This window comes from Phocoena phocoena, chromosome 5, assembly GCF_963924675.1.
Source record: "Phocoena phocoena chromosome 5, mPhoPho1.1, whole genome shotgun sequence".
NCBI lineage: Eukaryota > Metazoa > Chordata > Mammalia > Artiodactyla > Phocoenidae > Phocoena > Phocoena phocoena.
The window spans coordinates 48,212,330-48,230,423 of record NC_089223.1 but is presented as its reverse complement, the minus strand read 5'-3'; the positions used below and the strand labels follow the sequence as shown (position 1 = coordinate 48,230,423).

The 18,094-nt window shown below is 40.0% G+C and overlaps 2 protein-coding genes across 2 annotated transcripts; both read left to right on the top strand.

The window, feature by feature from the left end:
- The first annotated feature begins 1,390 nt into the window (after positions 1-1,390).
- LOC136123563 (C-X-C motif chemokine 6) lies at positions 1,391-2,363 on the top strand. The gene is made up of 4 exons (XM_065877862.1): positions 1,391-1,496; positions 1,657-1,789; positions 1,902-1,985; positions 2,345-2,363. The coding sequence occupies exons 1-4, from the start codon at positions 1,391-1,393 to the stop codon at positions 2,361-2,363; spliced, it is 342 nt and encodes a 113-aa protein (XP_065733934.1).
- Positions 2,364-14,035: 11,672 nt separating this feature from the next.
- On the top strand, positions 14,036-14,819 carry PPBP (pro-platelet basic protein). Its single transcript, XM_065877529.1, has 3 exons — positions 14,036-14,156; positions 14,455-14,590; positions 14,717-14,819. Exons 1-3 carry the CDS (start codon positions 14,036-14,038, stop codon positions 14,817-14,819), a joined length of 360 nt encoding a protein of 119 aa, XP_065733601.1.
- Positions 14,820-18,094: the final 3,275 nt, after the last annotated feature.

Genomic DNA, 18,094 nt, shown 5'->3' with positions numbered 1-18,094 from the left:
AGTTAGATTTCCATGAAAAAAAAAGCCTACATGCCATTCCAACATCATTGCCACACCTGCCACGGAGTCAGACATGTGAAAGACCCAGCCGTTAAAACTTCACAGTGCTAACTGCTTCCACAGAGGAGAGAAAGAGAGGAAGCTGGAAGCTACCTCACACCTCGGGTTCAGGGCGCAGCTGTGGGCTCACTCTGGCTAGAACAGTACTGTGGAAACAGGCTTGGCCACACCACTGATCAAGAAGTTGGATGGTTCCAGAAGCCTATGTGTGTGTGTGAGTCACCCTTCCCTCCCATGAAGTTGTTGGAACGAAGCCAGAGTGGGTGCTGTCTTGCTGCCAAATTGATTCAAATCCCTAGAACCAAACTTCCAGATGAGCCACTTAAACTCATCAGACTCCACAGCTTCTCCAACTTGGGTCAATTACACGTGGAGTTAGGAAGGTCTGGAGCCATAGCTAAGAGGCTGGGCTCTGTGGCATTGCTTTAGTCTGCACTCGCCCCTCCCCATTCCACCCCCAAACAAGACCATACATCTTCCACTTCCATAGTGTATTGATCTGTGCAAAACAAGGCATCATTTCCCAGGGCAATTTGCTGGGTGATTTTTGAAGATTTTTGTTAAACCACCTTGACACTCATGTTTGCAAAACGAAGTATAGGATTTCCAGTAAGTAGACTTGATTTTGGAGCCTGTTCCTCCCACTGACTTCAAGTGGGAGTAGAGGTACTTTCATCGTCTTATCTTGGCTTCTAACGCGGGCTGGAGACCAGAGAATTATAAACTAATCTGAAGAACCTAGAATGGTCTGCCTGCAAGCAGGAGTGTAAGGTCTTGCAGTTTGGCGCAGTTTTAATCATGGCTTCCATTTCCTGAATAATAATAGTAATAATAATCAGAAAGGAATTTCAGAAATCTTTCTAAAGTCAAACCTCCGGGCTACTTTGTTCCCAGTCTTCCTGTTTAGATGGAGACGACGGGCATCTCTGAGAAGACTCTGTGCCCCAGGAGAAGCTGGCTTTCGCTAGCCCAGGCTGGCCCCGAGGATGAAGTCTTCGCAGGACTGCTTCTCACTTCCAGCGGGAGCAGCGCAGAACTCCATCCACCGCGGGGCGAGCTGACTCGTCCATTGCGGAATGGGTGCAGTCAGCGGCTCCCAGCCGCCCTCCCCAAACCCCACTGACTAACCCCGCTCCACTCGGCCCCCTTTACCCCGCCCCGCCTCAGTCCGGGGAATTTCCCAGGCATCCCAAAGACTGAATTTCCTGCCGGGAGGGAGAGAGTGCAGATAAAAGGGATGCGGAGGACCCGAAGAAGTCACGGTGCTCTAGAGCTTCAAATCCCACCCCTTCTCCCTCCTGAACCCCTCTCGCTGAGTCTCTTCGCCGCTATGAGACTCCTATCCAGCCACGCCGCCCGCATCCCCGGCCCTTCGGGCTCACTGTGCTTGCTGCTCGCGCTGCTGCTGCTGACGCCGCCAGGGCCCCTCGCCAGCGGTGAGAGCTCACAGCCAGTCGGACGCACCGGGCAGGCGGAGTGGCCCCGCCTGCCAGGCGGCCGCGGCGCCCCGGGCGTGGGGAAATGTCCAGGGCGGACTGGCTGGGGAAGAGATCTCCCAGCAACCTGCCCATAACCGTGTCTCTCTTTCTACCCCAGCGGGTCCTGTCGCGGCCATAGTGAGAGAGCTGCGTTGCATGTGCTTAACCACCACACCGGGGATTCATCCCAAAATGGTCAGTAATCTGAAGGTGATCGCCCCAGGACCGCAGTGCTCCAAGGTGGAAGTGGTGTAAGTCCTCCTGCGCGGCGCTGTCCACTGTGACCTTGGCAAGAGGGATGTCTCCCCAGCCCTGACTTCAGCCCCCGCAGCTCATGGGCGCACCCTCCTTTTCTCTCTGCAGAGCCACCTTGAAGAACAAAAAGGAAGTCTGTCTGGACCCAGAAGCTCCTCTGATCAAGAAGGTCATCCAGAAAATGTTGGACAGGTACCTGTCACCTTGATCTTTTTGATTTCTGAATGTCTCTTGGAGTGCGGACTTCTCAAAGTCCTTATTCTCCGCGTGGGATTTGGCAACCACGCTTAGAAAAAAAAAGGATGTTCGGGAGAAGGGGCGAAAGTTGTTATAGAATGTCCCGGGAAAACCCTTATCACAAATGTCATGTGTAATTGCCTAGGAGGTTACACGGAACTCACCGCTGAGACGTATTTGTTGTTGTTGTTGTTACTGGAGACCTTGAGCCCACCCTTTGCTTTTTATTGATCCTCAACTGTGTTTTGAAAACAAGTTGGGGTAGACAGGTGTGTGGAAATTTGGTTATACTGATGTAATTCTTTTCCCAACAGTGGAAACAAGAAAAATTAAGAGAAAGGACCGTGCATTGGAAAAATTGCCCAGTTCTTCAGCCGAAGAGTTTTCTGGGGATCTCTGGACCCAGTGAAGACAAGAAGCAAGGGCTAATTTTCTCCAGTGAGTTAGGTTTCTGTATGAATTCCCCACTATAAGAGAGAGATGAGAGGAGGGAAACTATGTTTGTCCCTGCAGCTTTCTGCTCAGTTTATGGTGTGTTTAGCGTAGTATTTCCTGCTCCTTATTTGCTGTTATTTTATCTGCTATGCTACTGAAATCTTTGGCAATTAACTAAATTGTGAATCAAGAATCGCTGGTTGTTAATCTTTCAAGGTGACTATCGTATTTCTAGAATATAGTTCTTATAGTGCTATGGAAAAACTGTGTCTTTAATGTGTGAATGATATTTCATTAGAATGCTATATACGGAGATAAACTGTTATTCTCACCCTTTCATGAAATAGGAACTACTTTAGTATCATTTCTTGAGGAATATGTTAGAGAATTTTCTTACTCTTGACCCTGGTTAGCTATTTAAGTTATATTGCATTAGAAATCTGGATGTATTATACAGTTATCTGTGTAGAATATATTTCCTTATTTAGAATTTCTAAATGTATGAGTTCTATAAGGACTAATATATTATTTTCCTATACATTTAGATATTTGATGTCTTCCTAGTATGGCATAATGTCATGACTTACTCATTAAACTTTTGATTTTTATGGTATTTATTATCTAGTTTATTAGGAGTATTATATCTATAGTATTATATTTCTAAGTATATGTTTTGGATTGATGAAGAAGCTAGGAACTAGGTAAATTCCTTATTTCTAGTTTTTATAAAAATACATCCTTTTAGTTTCTTAAAAGTAAAGGCACATTGTAAAGCAATTATACTCCAATAAAGATGTTAAAAAAAAGAAAGAGTAAAGGCAAACTTAACAATGATTTATACTTTGAAAGTTCTGAAAACATATTTGAGCTCTTTGAATATAAACTCATCATGCAGTTAAAAAAAAAAAATGCACTGCCCTGCTAAGATTTGCAGACGCTTATACTGTATCTTTTAAAGGTTTTGACCATTTTGTTACAAAGAATTACATATGCATCACATTTACTATGTTAAAATTGCACTTGTTAAATGTGGTCTCAATGGTTTATGGTACTTCCTTTGTTCTCTGGGAAAAACAATAAAAGATTTAAAAAATTTACTCAAGTTCTTTCTTGTATGCGGGCCTCTCACTGTTGTGGCATCTCCGTTGCGGAGCACAGGCTCCGGATGCACAGGCTCAGCGGCCATGACTCACGGGCCTAGCCGCTCCGCGGCATGTGGGATCTTCCCGGACCGGGGCACCAACCCGTGTCCCCTGCATCGGCAGGCGGACTCTCAACCACTGCACCACCAGGGAAGCCCAAGTTCTTTCTTCTTTATTGTACTGTTACAAAAATGTCATTCCTCTTTAATTCTACATTATTGTAAAAATTAACCACTCTCCTCTTTGGCTAGCAGAGAGGACCCTCATTTCCCAATGTCCTTGCATTAGTTCAACCTATTTCCAAGCTCACTCCCCTTCCAGTTCCTTATTCACAGCACCAACGATCTCTGGGTTCTTTAGAAAACACAAATAGATAAGCCTTCCTTACCTTAAATCCTTTACTGCTGCCTGTTTCCTAGACATGAAATACAAGTTACAAAGTATGACAAATTAGGTTCTGTTTCATGACTCCTGATTATTACTTCAACTGCATTTTTCCCTAGCATCTTTGCAGTCAAGAATTTAGTTCCCTTACAGGGCAAGTTCTTTCCAGGTCCAGGTCTTTGCATTTGGTAGGGCCTCTACCGGGAAGGCCCTTCCCATTTTCTGTCTATAGGAGGAAGCTTATTCATCCTTCAGAGCTCAGTTCAATCAACACCTCCTTCATGAAGTTTTCCTTGGCATTCCCAGCAGAACTCGTGGTTTCCATTTTGATGTTCCCATAGTATCTTCTAAATATTTGAATTTATGTGAATAGCCAACATTGCATTACTTTTACTTGCTTATAAGGGTTTTTACCCTACTCTACTCAGAGTTCTCCCAGAGCATCTGCCATATTTCGTTCATCTCCGCATCCCCAATACCTGATACAGGTTAACTTTAATGAATTAATAAATTTTCCTGAAACTCAGGTTGTCAGATAGTGTCCTAAAATCAGTCACCTGGCTCATGGTAGGTGCTGAATAAATTTTAATTCCTTTACCCTCTTTTCTCTTTCTTGCCTACAAGCAATCCAACAAGAGCTTTGGTATGTGCAGTCCCTTCAGCCTGTAACACTGACCCCTCACTTTCACCTGACTAACTCCCGTCCTTCCTTCAAGGCCAGTTTACATGTCACTCATGGCCTCTCTGACCCTTCCCCCCACTAGATTAAAGTCCCTTTTATATCCTGTCATAGAATTTTGTTCTCTCCCTTCATAGCATTTTGTCACCAACATGACTGTAGAGCCTATAGAGACTATGTACATGTGGTCATTTATTTAGTGTCTGTTCCACCTTCCCTGTAAGCTCCATGAGGGCAGGGCTACGTTTATGATGTTCACCTCAGTTCCTAGGACAGTGCCTAGCACATAGTAGGTGCTTTAAAAGATAAGTGATCTAAACAATTCCCACTGTCTCTCTGGTATTAAAATAGCAATTTCATGGGAATAGCTCATTCTGAGGAAGAGCGAGAAAACAAAAGGAAAGAGACTAATCTAATTAGTATACATACATGCATCCCCCAATTGGATTAATTATGTTATATATGCTTATATTAACATGTATTTGTATTTATTAATATATGCTAATATATTATTAACATATCTATATCTAACCTAAGCTATTCTATATCTTTTCATCTCTTTCCATATATATCAAATATCAATTAGATTAATAAATGTTCTATTATTACATATTAATATATCTATGTAATAGAGAGAGAATGTATGTGTGAGAGAAACAGAGAGATACAAAGATATGAAAAAACCTAGAGTAGATTCAAAGAGATGAGGTTGCTGACAATTTTTTCAACAATATAAAAAATCATAAAATACCTCAAATTTAAAAAAAAATTTTTAAACTTCTATGGTATTTTATTGCTCTCTCAAATAGCATTTTTCCCCTTTGAACCCATAAGTTATACACTAATCCTAAAAAAACAAACCAGTTACTATAAATGTTTGAATTATAAATTTCAGTGTTTTAAACAATCCCTGATTTATTGTATCAGCCCCCAAAATACTCATTAAGTGCCTGATAATAACAAATGAAAGCGTATTAAATGCCTTTGGGATGGACAAAACATAAGTTATGTGAAGAAATAAACATTACTGATTACTTGTTTATCATAATTCAAGATGTCTGTTTTTCCCAGAAGCAAGATTAGTAAGTTTAGTTTGTTTATAGATCATAGAATAAGACCTTATTGTAATAGTCTTGAAATCATATTTGTCATGCTCATGTCATAATTGGCTGTTCTACAAATAAAATAGATCACAGTATATTACCAAAGTATAACCTATACAAGAACCTCAGTGACAGCTACTACTCACCAATCCTGCTGTTACTATTGACCCTGCGAGTAGCAAACTCAAAGACTAACATATCCGAGGGAAATTAATCTAATGAACATCTTCTAAGGATATACCTTCTATTTTCCTCCTCTAAATTCCTAAATACTATATTCGCTCTGTTATCCCTCTGAAATTCATTCTCATATATGAAATCACTGGGAATTGAACAAATGCTCAGCTAAAATTTACTCTATGCTACTCCCCCAATCCAAACAATTTTCAATGTGCAATCAATGCCCTTCATTCTACCAGACTTTCTTGTTTGCCTCTGGGTGTGACACATTTACATAATCCTTCAGTTCCTGAAGATATGACAGGATCTATGATAAAATATGACTAGTGGCTTTGTTTTTCTATCATAGTTTTAATTCTTGCATGAAGAAAAGAGCTGCTGTGGGTAATTCTCAGGTTGTTCATAACTTCAAAAGTCCTTCCTGGATGTTACACATTGAGAAATTTACCAGACAGAGGAAGCGCCTGGGGATTTCGATTTGCCTCCCTGACTACTAAGAGCCATCAGTGCACATGATTCTGACTTTGGCTGATGGTCCTCGGTGGCTTTTAGTCAGCAAAATTAATATTATATTCCCGACAAGGATTGTTCATACTTTAAATATGTAATGTGAAATAATGACATAGCAAGACATAGAGTTTAGGTGTAAAACTTTGTTTCCACAAAGTCTAGAGTCCAATTTCTTAAATATTGAGAAATTGCAAGAACATCCCCTGCCCTCTGAAAAATCCGTGTTCTTAACGGATGCGTTTCCACTACCACATAAATGTGTGATGATTCTTTCGGACCCACCTCTTGGGTTGAACAAAGAGAAAAATAGTTGATTTGATTCACTTCCAGCAAGAGAGGCCAGTGATATTTCTTTGTAGTTTGTGGTGAAGTGCGAGTCAAAGCAGTTGCATTTCAAGTCTAGTTTTGAGTATTTTTAGCTACGTGACTTTGGCAACTTATTTAGCCTCTCCATCCCTCAGTTTTCTCATCTGTAAGAGCAGTACAATAATATCTATCTCTCAGGCAATAAAGACTAACCTGGAACAAAGTAGTTTCTTGATAAATGTTAGTTCCTTTCTCAAGCCTCCTAATTCAAGCTCCTCTTTAAATGAGAAAACTGAGGGTTCAATCATTTAAGCACTGTTAATTGTTCTCATATGTATTACCATTCTTTATACCTATGTGTGAATGATTAATTTTTAGTGCTTCTAAGAAATCTTTTTTTTTCCACCAGTCTTTTTCAGGAAGCTTCTGGAAACAATGCATTCATGTTCTCTATATATTTTCTGTCAGTTATGTGGCAACAATATAAAGATGTATGATGTATTTCCCTTCTTATAAACATTAATCCATCAAATATTGGTATCGACATTTATTGGTAATCTTGTTTCATACTGGACCTTGTGCAGGATCCTTATGATACGGCGATTACAAAGGTGAGAAGCTTTCAACCTAAGGGAAGGTCTTTTGGCAGCAAATACACTCAGTTTTCTCTGACAAAGCTTTTCTTGAAAGCTGAATGAAAAGGAACTAGATATTTCGAGAGAGAGAGGGAGACAGCAATAGTGTCTTAGGTGGCATTGCCTAGAATCAAACTCTGAGAGGAGATTTGCATGCAGGAAATTTGAGGAATGCTCTAAAAATTAACATCTGTCAGGAAGTAAGCAAGCAGCGGTGGGCAAAGGAAGAGCTGCTGTGTGACAGAAGATTCGGGTGGCCCTGTGAGAAGCTCTGGAGCTGGCCTGGCTTTGCAGAGTTATTCTGAATTTTGGCAAGGAGGCAGACCTCTGAATCTGCTCATTGGCCAGCCATTAGATGTGGGCTACCCCTGGGGAGTGAGCATAGCTTTGGGTGAGACAGCGCCCTCAGGCGGTGAGCTATGCCCAGGAGGGACGTTTGTTCTGCGTGATCTGCTGCCATCTTTCCCAGCAAAGGAAGAAAGCTGTGGTGCACCCTCCAGAGGATCCTGAAAGAGCATCCTGGAGGTGCATCATGGTTTCTGGGGCTGGGGAGGGGCGAGGAGGGGAGGAGAGGGACAGAGCAGGAGGAGGAGAAGAAAGGAAACGGGATGGGAAGGGAGGAGGGTGGAAGGCTCTTGTCTTTCATTGTCTTTTTCTCTCTTTCCTACTCTCCTCTTCCTTCTCTCTCTCTCTCTTTCTCTCTCTCCTGCTCCCTTCCTTCCTCCTTCTTCATTTATTCATGACAAATGTAACGATACTACTTAAAAGAGGAGGACGAACAGGAGGACCAAGGTGTCCCAAGCAAAAATCTCAGCCAGTAGCCAGCACGAAACACCTCCCACGTGAAAGAGGCCAGTTTGGACTTTTCAGCCGTTCCAGTTGCCCTCTGACCACACCAACTCAAGTGAGCTCAGGCAAGATGAAAACAGAAGAACCCCTCATTAGCACACAGAGTTATCAGAAATTACAAACCTTTGCCGTAAGCCACTAAGTTTGGAGTTGGCTTGTTATGCAGTAAAAGAGGATCAGAAAAGGATGGCCAGGCATCTGATGTTCAACAAATAGCAACAATCAATATAATTAAAATAAAAATCCTCAGGCTTGCAAAACTTTGCACTGTTCCTGTATAACAGCACCCAGGAAGATATTTCCCCATCAGCTCTTTCACCTTCCCCCCTCTCCCTCCACTCCCCACACCATGCCTCACCCCTGGATAAGATACAGCCTCAATTACATTAGTGCCAGAGTATTTGAGGTCTGGATCACTCTTGGGCACTCAGAGTTATACAGAAGACATTAGATTTCAGCACTCATAGGGAAGCTTTTGTTGGCTAGTATTTCAATTTATTGATTAAAGCGCTTTAACAAACTGACCCTCCATTTTATCATCTCTAGGATCTTCTGTACCCATTGGGTTTTTTTGTTGTTGCTGTTGTTTTAACATCTTTATTGGAGTATAATGGCTTTACAATGGTGTGTTAGTTTCTGCTTTATAACAAAGTCAATCAGTTATACATATACATATATCCCCATATCTCCTCCCTCTTGCGTCTCCCTCCCTCCCACCCTCCCTATCCCACCCCTCTAGGTGGTCACGAAGCACCCAGCTGATCTCCCTGTGCTCTGCGGCTGCTTCCCACTAGCTATCTATTTTACATTTGGTAGTGTATATATGTCCATGCCACTCTCTCACTGCATCCCAGCTTACCCTTCCCCCTTCCCGTGTCCTCAAGCCCATTCTCTACATCTGTATCTTTATTCCTGTCCTGCCCCTAGTGTACTGGTTGCTTTATTACTAATTTGTAGGCAGTGGCTTATCCCCTTCATATTTAGGAGATGTCAGTTCAAAACATTCTAATTAATGCAGAATTAATATATGTTTTAATTTTAAAGGCTAATGTTCCTCCAGTGTCTCTAGATATTTTCTTTTAAAATAGCTAACAGATAAGTTCTGTTCTGAGTCTTAGAAAACTTGCTAGTTTCCTGAATGACACTGCTATTTATAAGACAATGACTTAAAGGAAAAAGAGATAAAGTAACTTACCACAAAAAAAAAAAAAACCCAGGGTGACAAAGTAAGAGTCATAAAAAGCTGTCAAGTTATTCTTAAACCCAAGAACCTCTGACACTAATTTTCTAGCATTCGCTGAAGTTATAACTTTGCATAAAGTAACTTCTTTTGCTTGAATAACTGATTTTAAAATATTTTTTACCCATTTCTGTATAGCCAGGTTATTCAGGTCAGTATTATGTTTCTCTTCATGGAAATCCAAGAAAATCATGCATGTGACAGTAATAGCAGTTAACAATAGTAGTAGTAGCAAATAGCAAATTCGTATTTATATCCCATTGCTTTGCACAAATATTTGAGATCTCACTTTTAAAAAAGAAATAGTTAAATGACTAAGTCACACAGCAAGGAGACTTTGTAATGCCCGGCACATAGTAGATACTTAATACATATTGAAGAAATGAATACTAGCAAAACGTTACTTACCTCACACGCTAACTAATAGGCTTGTGAAATTTTAGTGACTCAAGAAATGTGTTAATACTTCCTCACAAACCTTGCCGTCGATGTGTCTTTTGTGACAAAATACACTTGTTGATTAAGACAATGAGTTGATGATCCTGTGCTACATGCCTACCTCTTTCCTGGTATCAACTAAGTCAAGTAGCATCATTAGCTCAGAAGACTTTCCATATAGTTTCCCCAAAAGGACTAGGAACTTCTGACTAATCTTAGTAAGTGAACCAGGAAGGAAATGTGGATAGTGTTTGTATGGGGGTCGGGGAGGGGGAAGACGCGTACAGTGAAACTCACAGATATAGTAAACAGTACGTGTTGCAGAGGGGAGAGGTGGGATGGACAGAAAAAGAATGATATGATGAATAATGCCAAAAAACTTTATATCTTGCTGTGGAAATGGTTTTGACCTTATGGTTGAATACAAACATATCTGATTTGTGAATCAGCAATAGTTTAATCACAATAATGGGGAAAGGCTATACCGTCATCACTCAGGAAGAACCAGGAGGAAGTTTGCTCTCCTGATTCTATTTCCTGTTGAAATTCTTTCTATAATTCACTTCACATGGTCACTCTTAGAAGGATACTAATCTTTTTCAGCTTAAGATTTTCCTTAAGCTTACCTGCTAGACTATGAATTTTGGGGTTGGGAGAGGTGGAAAATCAGGTTAATTTAGTATGTTCTACTGCTAGACTGTAAGTTATAAGAAGAAAACAAATGGGGTGGAGAAAAATAAGGAATACATTGTAAAACAGGAAATAAGAACCTCAGTACGCATAGTCAGTAACTGCTAAAAACAGGAAAAATTGGCTTAAAATTTTTTACAAGTTGGAAATCATTTACTGCGGTCATTCTTTTGATAAAAAGTAATCTTATACATTTAATATTTTAACAGTTTCTTCTAAAATTTTAAAGGTATAAATAAATGAGAAAAAAAGAAAATGGGAAGTTTGAATATTGTGTACAATTTGGACACAGTTTTAAGAGGAAGACAACCTGTGTCTGGGGCCTCATCCTTTTTGCCCAGCCTTCCAAATCACCTTTTTATACCACAGGTACTTTGGGCCATGTGAAGTCTAATTTGAGAATTGTGACTGATTAGAAATGAAAACGAAACTTTCCTTTAGTGATACGTATTTATTGATTTATTCACTAACACTGTTTAGCTAAGACCTACTGTATATTGTGTTACCTTACACATTATAGGAAACATGAGGCCTTCAAAGAAACCTTGGGCGTGCCTCTGTATTCAAAAGTGTACAGAGGGGGGTTCTGTGCCCATGAGTCTAGATGTTCAGATTGTCTAACCATTGTACTACTTGTGCATTTCAGTTAATATTGCTGTGCATTAAAGAATAAACAAGTCCTAATGCCCAAAATATATTAAAAGTAGAGGTAGTAAAATAATCCCTTTATAAATGCTCTTTTGTTGTTTTTTTAGGAAGGGCTGTGCCTTCTGGGAGTGTATATGTTAATCCACTTCTTAGAGCTAGATGTAGTCCTGTACTTAGTCGTTGAAATGCTGGTGGGAGGGTAAGAGGAAGGGTGAAAGGAAGGGCTCTTGGCTAATATCTCCATGTCTAGAAGACAGTTTTAGGTTATAACCATAGGCTATATGAGCAGTTTTGTAAAGTACCTATGTTTATTGTGGACAAGGTTCATTCTTTACTTTGCAACATCTAAGATTTTTAGATGATCAGAGGAGACGATGTAGGATCAAAAGTAGAGCTAGTGGGCTTCCCTGGTGGCGCAGTGGTCGAGAGTCCGCCTGCCGATGCAGGGGACATGGGTTCGTGCCCCGGTCCGGGAAGATCCCACATGCCACGGAGCGGCTGGGCCCGTGAGCCATGGCCGCTGAGCCTGCGCGTCCGGGAAGAGGCCACAACAGTGAGAGGCCCGCATACCGCAAAAAAAAAAATAGAGCTAGTGAATTAACCAATTTGTAAATATCTTTGTTATAATTGATTTTTTTTAAAAAGCAGCACCTTGGATATGGAATGGTTAAACCGTCTCAGAAATATACGTCAGGACTCTTTCATTAGGTTGGCAGAAGAGGGGCAGAAGGAAGTATAAAGGGAGGGATGTATGTGGATGTGTTCATATTTATATTTTGATGATAACCATTGTTGCGTGTGCATCTCTTGGCTGTGCTATAGGAATATATTGTTAAGTAAGTCAATGGAAACATACCTTCTTGCTAATACTTTAATTGTTTAGATCAGATAATGAATCCTCTTAGAAGCATTATGCTTTGTGTACTCTGTTGTGCTATGTCTCATTTTTAATTTAACATTAAGGGAATGTAGTATTTTAATCATAAGTCTGCCAATATCTGTCTAAAGGCCTGTTGCCATTTTTGTTTTTTATGAAATTTTTATCGCCAAGAAAGGCAGGATTATATTTTTTTCCTTCCAGATTGAGTTGCTGTAGTGTATTCTTGGTTATAAAAATACTCATATAGCTGTGGGACTTTGAAATGGTAAATATTCATGATGTGGGAAAAAGCATGATACATAACTGTAAAATCTGAATTACATAAAAATGGATGCTTAGTTGTGTAGATACACAAAGGAGATTTAGAAGGACGCATCAAACAGTAAACTGCTTGTGATTATGGATGACTGATTTTTGCTTCTTGTGTTTTTCGGTTTCCTATTATGCACATGTTAACTTTTAAGAAATAAACGTTATTTTAAAAACCTTTAAAAAAAGTGTACAGTCCTGTTGAGGAAGCAGGTCTCACAGATGGGGCAGAGATCCAGACAATAGCATATGCAAGCCAGTATGTGATGTGCAGGTCTATCTCTGCATAGCTGCAGGGCTTTTTCATGCAGGGTTTGAGATCAAGACCCTTAATTGGTGTCTGAGACTTGAGGAATAAAGATGTTACTGCCGTTCATATAAAAGTTCAAAAATGGAAACACCTTCAAGGTCACCAATGGGACAGAAGTTGAACAACAAGAGCCCATGCTATAGAATGTTATGCAGACATTGAAAAGAATGGGGAAAAGGGACACTGAGGTAGCATGCAAGGATGCTGAAGACATATTTTTGAAGGACAAAAGCTATATAATAATCCCATTTATATTTAAAAAATCTATGTCTACCTCTCTATATGTTTATCTCTATGAATTGGGTTTGCCAAAAAGTTACCCAATATTATGTGTGTGGCTCTATGTATATGTATATGTGTGTATATAAATGTAGAGAGAATAGAAAACTAGTGCCAAATTGTTACCAGTGGTTACCATCGGAGACCGGGAATGTGGAGTAATGATGAAGAGGAGCTTGCATGCTTTATCCCACATGCGTCTGCAGGTTATGAATCTTTTACAGTGAATTGTATTATACATTTCTCAGTAGATTAATAATGAGAAATAAAGCTGCTGGGTCTTGTTTTCTAGGGTATACTCAGATGATAGAAAAAAGTAGTTTATTTTATAACAGAAAGGAGGGTGAGTTTGCTTCTAGTTTCTGGATAAAATTACAAAAGATAATATATTTGGAAGACAGAAAGAAGCCCATAAACTAATATGCAAAGTGAGACTTTGATGGTAATTGGCTCCTATTTTATCCACATACTCCAAACGAATCCCAATACTTATCAACAACCAAGATAGGAACATCTGCTTTCCTTGGCAACCGGAAAGGGAAGATAACTCTCTTTTTCGAGGGCTGCGTACTTATGCTTTCAGATACACGTAAAGTGTCTATAAGGCCTCTCAATTGCATTATAGGAAAGGCAGGGCATATTACATAGTTATACAAAGAAAATATATGTAATATCTCAGTCTAGTTCTTGCCTAAGTAGAGTATTAAATATGTGTAAGGGAGATGGACATTGAGAAGGGGGCAGTGACAGTGTGCAGGGATGCTTAAAATGAAATTTAGCAGGAATTTGACTCGCCTGGCATTTATCTGGGTTGGGCACAACTTGACCACTCTTACACATATATTACCACACACCCTCACTTCCCCCATCCCTATCCTTTTTCTCCTTACTGGCCTTGAGGGAGTGTGTATAAAAGACAGCAGGAGACTGTGAAAGCGACTTAGCTGCAGACTCCCAGGCTAACAACTCTAACTCAGTCTTTTCTGCCATGAGCCTCAGGGGCAGCACCACCTCCTCCTGTACCAGGGCCATCCCACTTCCTGTCCTGCAGGTGTTGCTGCCGATGTCACTGCTCCTGACCACGCTGGTTCCCTCCACCACTGGAGAACGTAAGAGAAACTTAGGGAAAGCTGAAGGTGGAGTCTCTGTTTCCCTGCACCTGAGGCTGCTTCTGCTGCAGCTGTATCTGGGGGATGGACTGCCCTGATGCTCCTGGGACTAGAGAAAGGCATTATATGAATAACTGTAAATGGAGGCGATGCACTCATGTGCCAGGAATTCTGCTAGGGTACTTTACTAAAGGTTTACCGATCAGACTCGCAATGGCCTTGTGAGAGAGGTACTCATCAACAGGGAAGATCCTTGAGATAATCATGACCACTCATAGAATCACACCTTCTACCCTAGCTAAAAGTATGGATAGAAGGCGGTACGTTGAACTTCGCTGCTCATGTGTGAAGACCACCTCTGGCATTCATCCCAGGAACATCCAAGGTTTGGAAGTGATCAGGGCAGGACCCCACTGCACCAAAGTCGAAGTAATGTAAGTCTCTGCTTCTGCAGTATTGCCTCACTAGGGAAGCCCTTCACCTCCATCCCTACCGACACTGTTGGATCCCTTCTGATAGTGTGCCAGGATGCTCTCGGATAATTCTATTCTCTCTTGCAGAGCAATGTTGAAGAATGGGAAGAAAATCTGTCTGGACCCAGAAGCTCCCAGAATCAAGAAAATAGTCCAGAAAATATTGGAAGATGGTGGGTCAGCTGCTTAATCTTTTCGCTTTCTGTCAAACCATTTTATCTCCCAAGAAGGATAAAAGTTGGAGGTCTTGGCTTTCTAGAGTTCTTATTTATCCAGGATACCGAGTAATACCGTATGAAGCTTTGGATGTGTTTTCCATTCTGTCGCAAAAAGTCACATTTTGTTCTGAGATGGCTGATTAATAGATGACAGAGAGAAAATGAAAGTAAGCATGGCTAGGGTGTAAGATAGGCTCAAGGATGCATTGTACAACAGGGGGGATAGAGCCAATATTTTGTAATAACTGTAAATGGAAAGTAACTTTAAAATTTTTAAAGTTAACAAAAAAAGAAAGTAAGCAAGGCTAGTTTCAAAATACATGGTTTACTCCCTAACTCTTGGCTAAATGTGGTACTGTGTTTTGCATTTCCTCTTTAAAAATTTCTTTCCAAATACAGCCATGTTAACTTATCTTGCTCCTCTGTACTGTTAGACTAGATGTGCCCATGATGATTCCATAATGGTCAGTGATATTACGAACCACACAGGGCCCAGCGTGGAACACTTGCTCAATAAATGTTTATTAATATATTTAGGTACTTTATATATTAATAGTGTTTTTCATTGTCTTAGTCTTAGGATGTCTTGTTTCAAAGCATTCTCTGAAAGATTTTTCTAATGTTTATTTTAGCCTTCAAATCCTAAAAATAAAGCTGTAGAATGTGAATCTTGTAAGCAGTGGTTATTTACTTTAAAGTGGATATATTTAATACCAGTAGAGCAAAAAATTATGATGATATATGATATCATATATATTTTTAATAATCTATGATAGTATTTTCAATAATAATAATAACAACACAGATTCTACTTGGTGTTGAATGTTTTACCCTGACATGTTTGTATATATTTGCATTTACTAAATATCTAGATAGTAACCATTTCAGTATGAGAATCAGCCTTGCAAATAAACACGATAGAGAATTTAAGCTTTACCAGGCTACTAACTGTTAGTTTACAATCAACAGAACTTTCTTTAATGTCTAATCTCTTTCATTTACACCCATAATATTCTTAAAGAAATATTAATATAAAATCAAATTTATTATTGCTTTGTTGTCATATATTATTACCTTTAACAGAATTATTAGGGAAAAAAACCTTATCTTTTTATTTTTTTAAACTTTGGTATTTAACAATATGGCCAACAAAAGTCACTAGCTGATGATACGTGCTGTTTTTAATGTACTATAGTAATAGCTAAACTTTATTAATAACTATTAATATTATGAGTTATATTAATAATAAGATTAATATTCCAGACAAAATAATTGTTCTGCATGCATTACAATTAAATAATTGTAAAGAATTAAATAATTCTTACAAGCTAGCTATGATCTGGTTAAGAGCACGTCCTCTAAAGAGAGGGTAACTTAGTCCACCACTTGCCAGCTGTGTAAATTTGGGCAGGTTGCATAACCTCTCTGTGCCTAAGTTTCTTCATCTCTAAAATGGCATAATAATATTGCTTATCTCATAGAGTTGATGTGAAATTAACAGTTAATAAATTCAAAGTGCTGAAGATAATGAATGTCACACAATAACCCATATGTCAATGTTAGTTAGTATTTATTATTATTACCATCAGTGTGACAGGGAAGAAAAACGAAGTTCAAAGAGATTAGGAAATTTGCCTCAGAATCAGATAACTAAGTAGGTGACAGAGTGGCAATTTGAAACTATGCTCTTAACCACATACCATATCACTTTGCTTGATTTTTCTTTCTCTAATTAAGAGATTACATTATATATCACATAATGTTATTGACACGGAAAATAGGACTTGATACATAAATAGCATACTGCACATACTATGATGGTTATAGCAGAAGATATCAGTTCAACTATCACAAAATGCACATGGACCTTGGGGAGCACTCATGTATTAAGCACATAGTTCACAATCTCTGCATTATTAGGTTTCCTTTTATTATCTCCTCACTATTATAGGTTTAATGCCTTAGATGCTTTATCTACAAAATAAATACTTTTATTAAGTAATAGTTAACAAATAACATACATGAATAAACATGTAATAAATAAAGCAGTAAATGGTGACTGCAGTCGTGGTGATCAGTTTTTCTCCAGTAATTTAAAATAGCTCAGCATCTCGTTCATCTCTCTAGTGGTTTCCTTCTGAAATCCAACAGGGCCACCTCTTGAGACATGACACAGTTTTTACACTAGGCTAATACCTCCTGCATAATGCATATGTCTCTTACTTTTGTGTGCACCTATTGAATTATTCTATTTAGATGCAGAGAAAGAACGAATGAATTGTCACTACTCCCTGGGTTCCTTTATGCTGCAAATATTGAAATCTGTGGGGTAAGGTTGTACAAATCCAGTATGTTGCCCATCCATATGCCAAACCACCCCTCCTAACCATTCTCTCTGGGCTAACCCAATTTGGGATCTCAAGTTTCAGTTCCATAAACATGTATGACTTATACATGCTGTACCAGCCATTGCACGGATGCTGGATATTCAAAGACTATAAGTCACAGAGACTTGCCATTGAAGAGAGTACTATCTGGTGGGAGAGGCAGACAGGCTGACAAATAATCACAACCACAAGTTCATATAGAGGTATGCTCCAACTACACAAAGAAACAGACACATGAACGCGTCATCATCTTCACTAGTGTGGTACTTTATACTGAATTCCTTCCAAGGAGCTAGAATAGCGATAGACAGTACTATCTCTCACCACACGGAGCTTTCCATTTAGGAAGAGAAACCATTTTAAACACATTTAAATATATATGCATGTGTGTGTGTATGTCATATATTTGTGTTTGTTTGAGCTGTGAGAAATAGGAGAAGCAGTGGGTGTTACAAGACAACAACAGGGAAAACAAGTAGCTTTAGCTGTCGGGGAAGGCCCCTGTGGGGAGGTGATATTTAAGCAGACACCAGAAATATGAACAGAACTAGTCAGCTGAAAAGATAGGTGGTGGGAGAGTAAGAGAAAGCACATTCCAGGCCCAGGAACTAAATTCCATATCCCTGCAGAAATCTGGTCCTGCTGAGCATTTAAGAGGTCTGCTAGGGCTTCCCTGGTGGTGCAGTGGTTGGGGGTCCGCCTGCCGATGCAGGGGACACGGGTTCGTGTCCCGGTCCGGGAAGATCCCACATGCCGCGGAGCGGCTGGGCCCGTGAGCCACGGCTGCTGAGCCTGCGCGTCCGGAGCCTGTGCTCCGCAACGGGAGAGGCCACAACAGTTAGAGGCCTGCGAACCGGAAA

Excerpts from the sequence above, each read along its gene's own strand:
- PPBP (XM_065877529.1), top strand. The coding sequence starts at position 14,036 with ATGAGCCTCAGGGGCAGCACCACCTCCTCCTGTACCAGGGCCATCCCA. Across the intron at positions 14,157-14,454 it reads TCCCTCCACCACTGGAGAAC|CTAAAAGTATGGATAGAAGG; the intron begins GTAAGAGAAACT and ends CTTCTACCCTAG. Across the intron at positions 14,591-14,716 it reads TGCACCAAAGTCGAAGTAAT|AGCAATGTTGAAGAATGGGA; the intron begins GTAAGTCTCTGC and ends TCTCTCTTGCAG.
- LOC136123563 (XM_065877862.1), top strand. The coding sequence starts at position 1,391 with ATGAGACTCCTATCCAGCCACGCCGCCCGCATCCCCGGCCCTTCGGGC. Across the intron at positions 1,497-1,656 it reads GCCAGGGCCCCTCGCCAGCG|CGGGTCCTGTCGCGGCCATA; the intron begins GTGAGAGCTCAC and ends TTTCTACCCCAG. Across the intron at positions 1,790-1,901 it reads TGCTCCAAGGTGGAAGTGGT|AGCCACCTTGAAGAACAAAA; the intron begins GTAAGTCCTCCT and ends TTCTCTCTGCAG.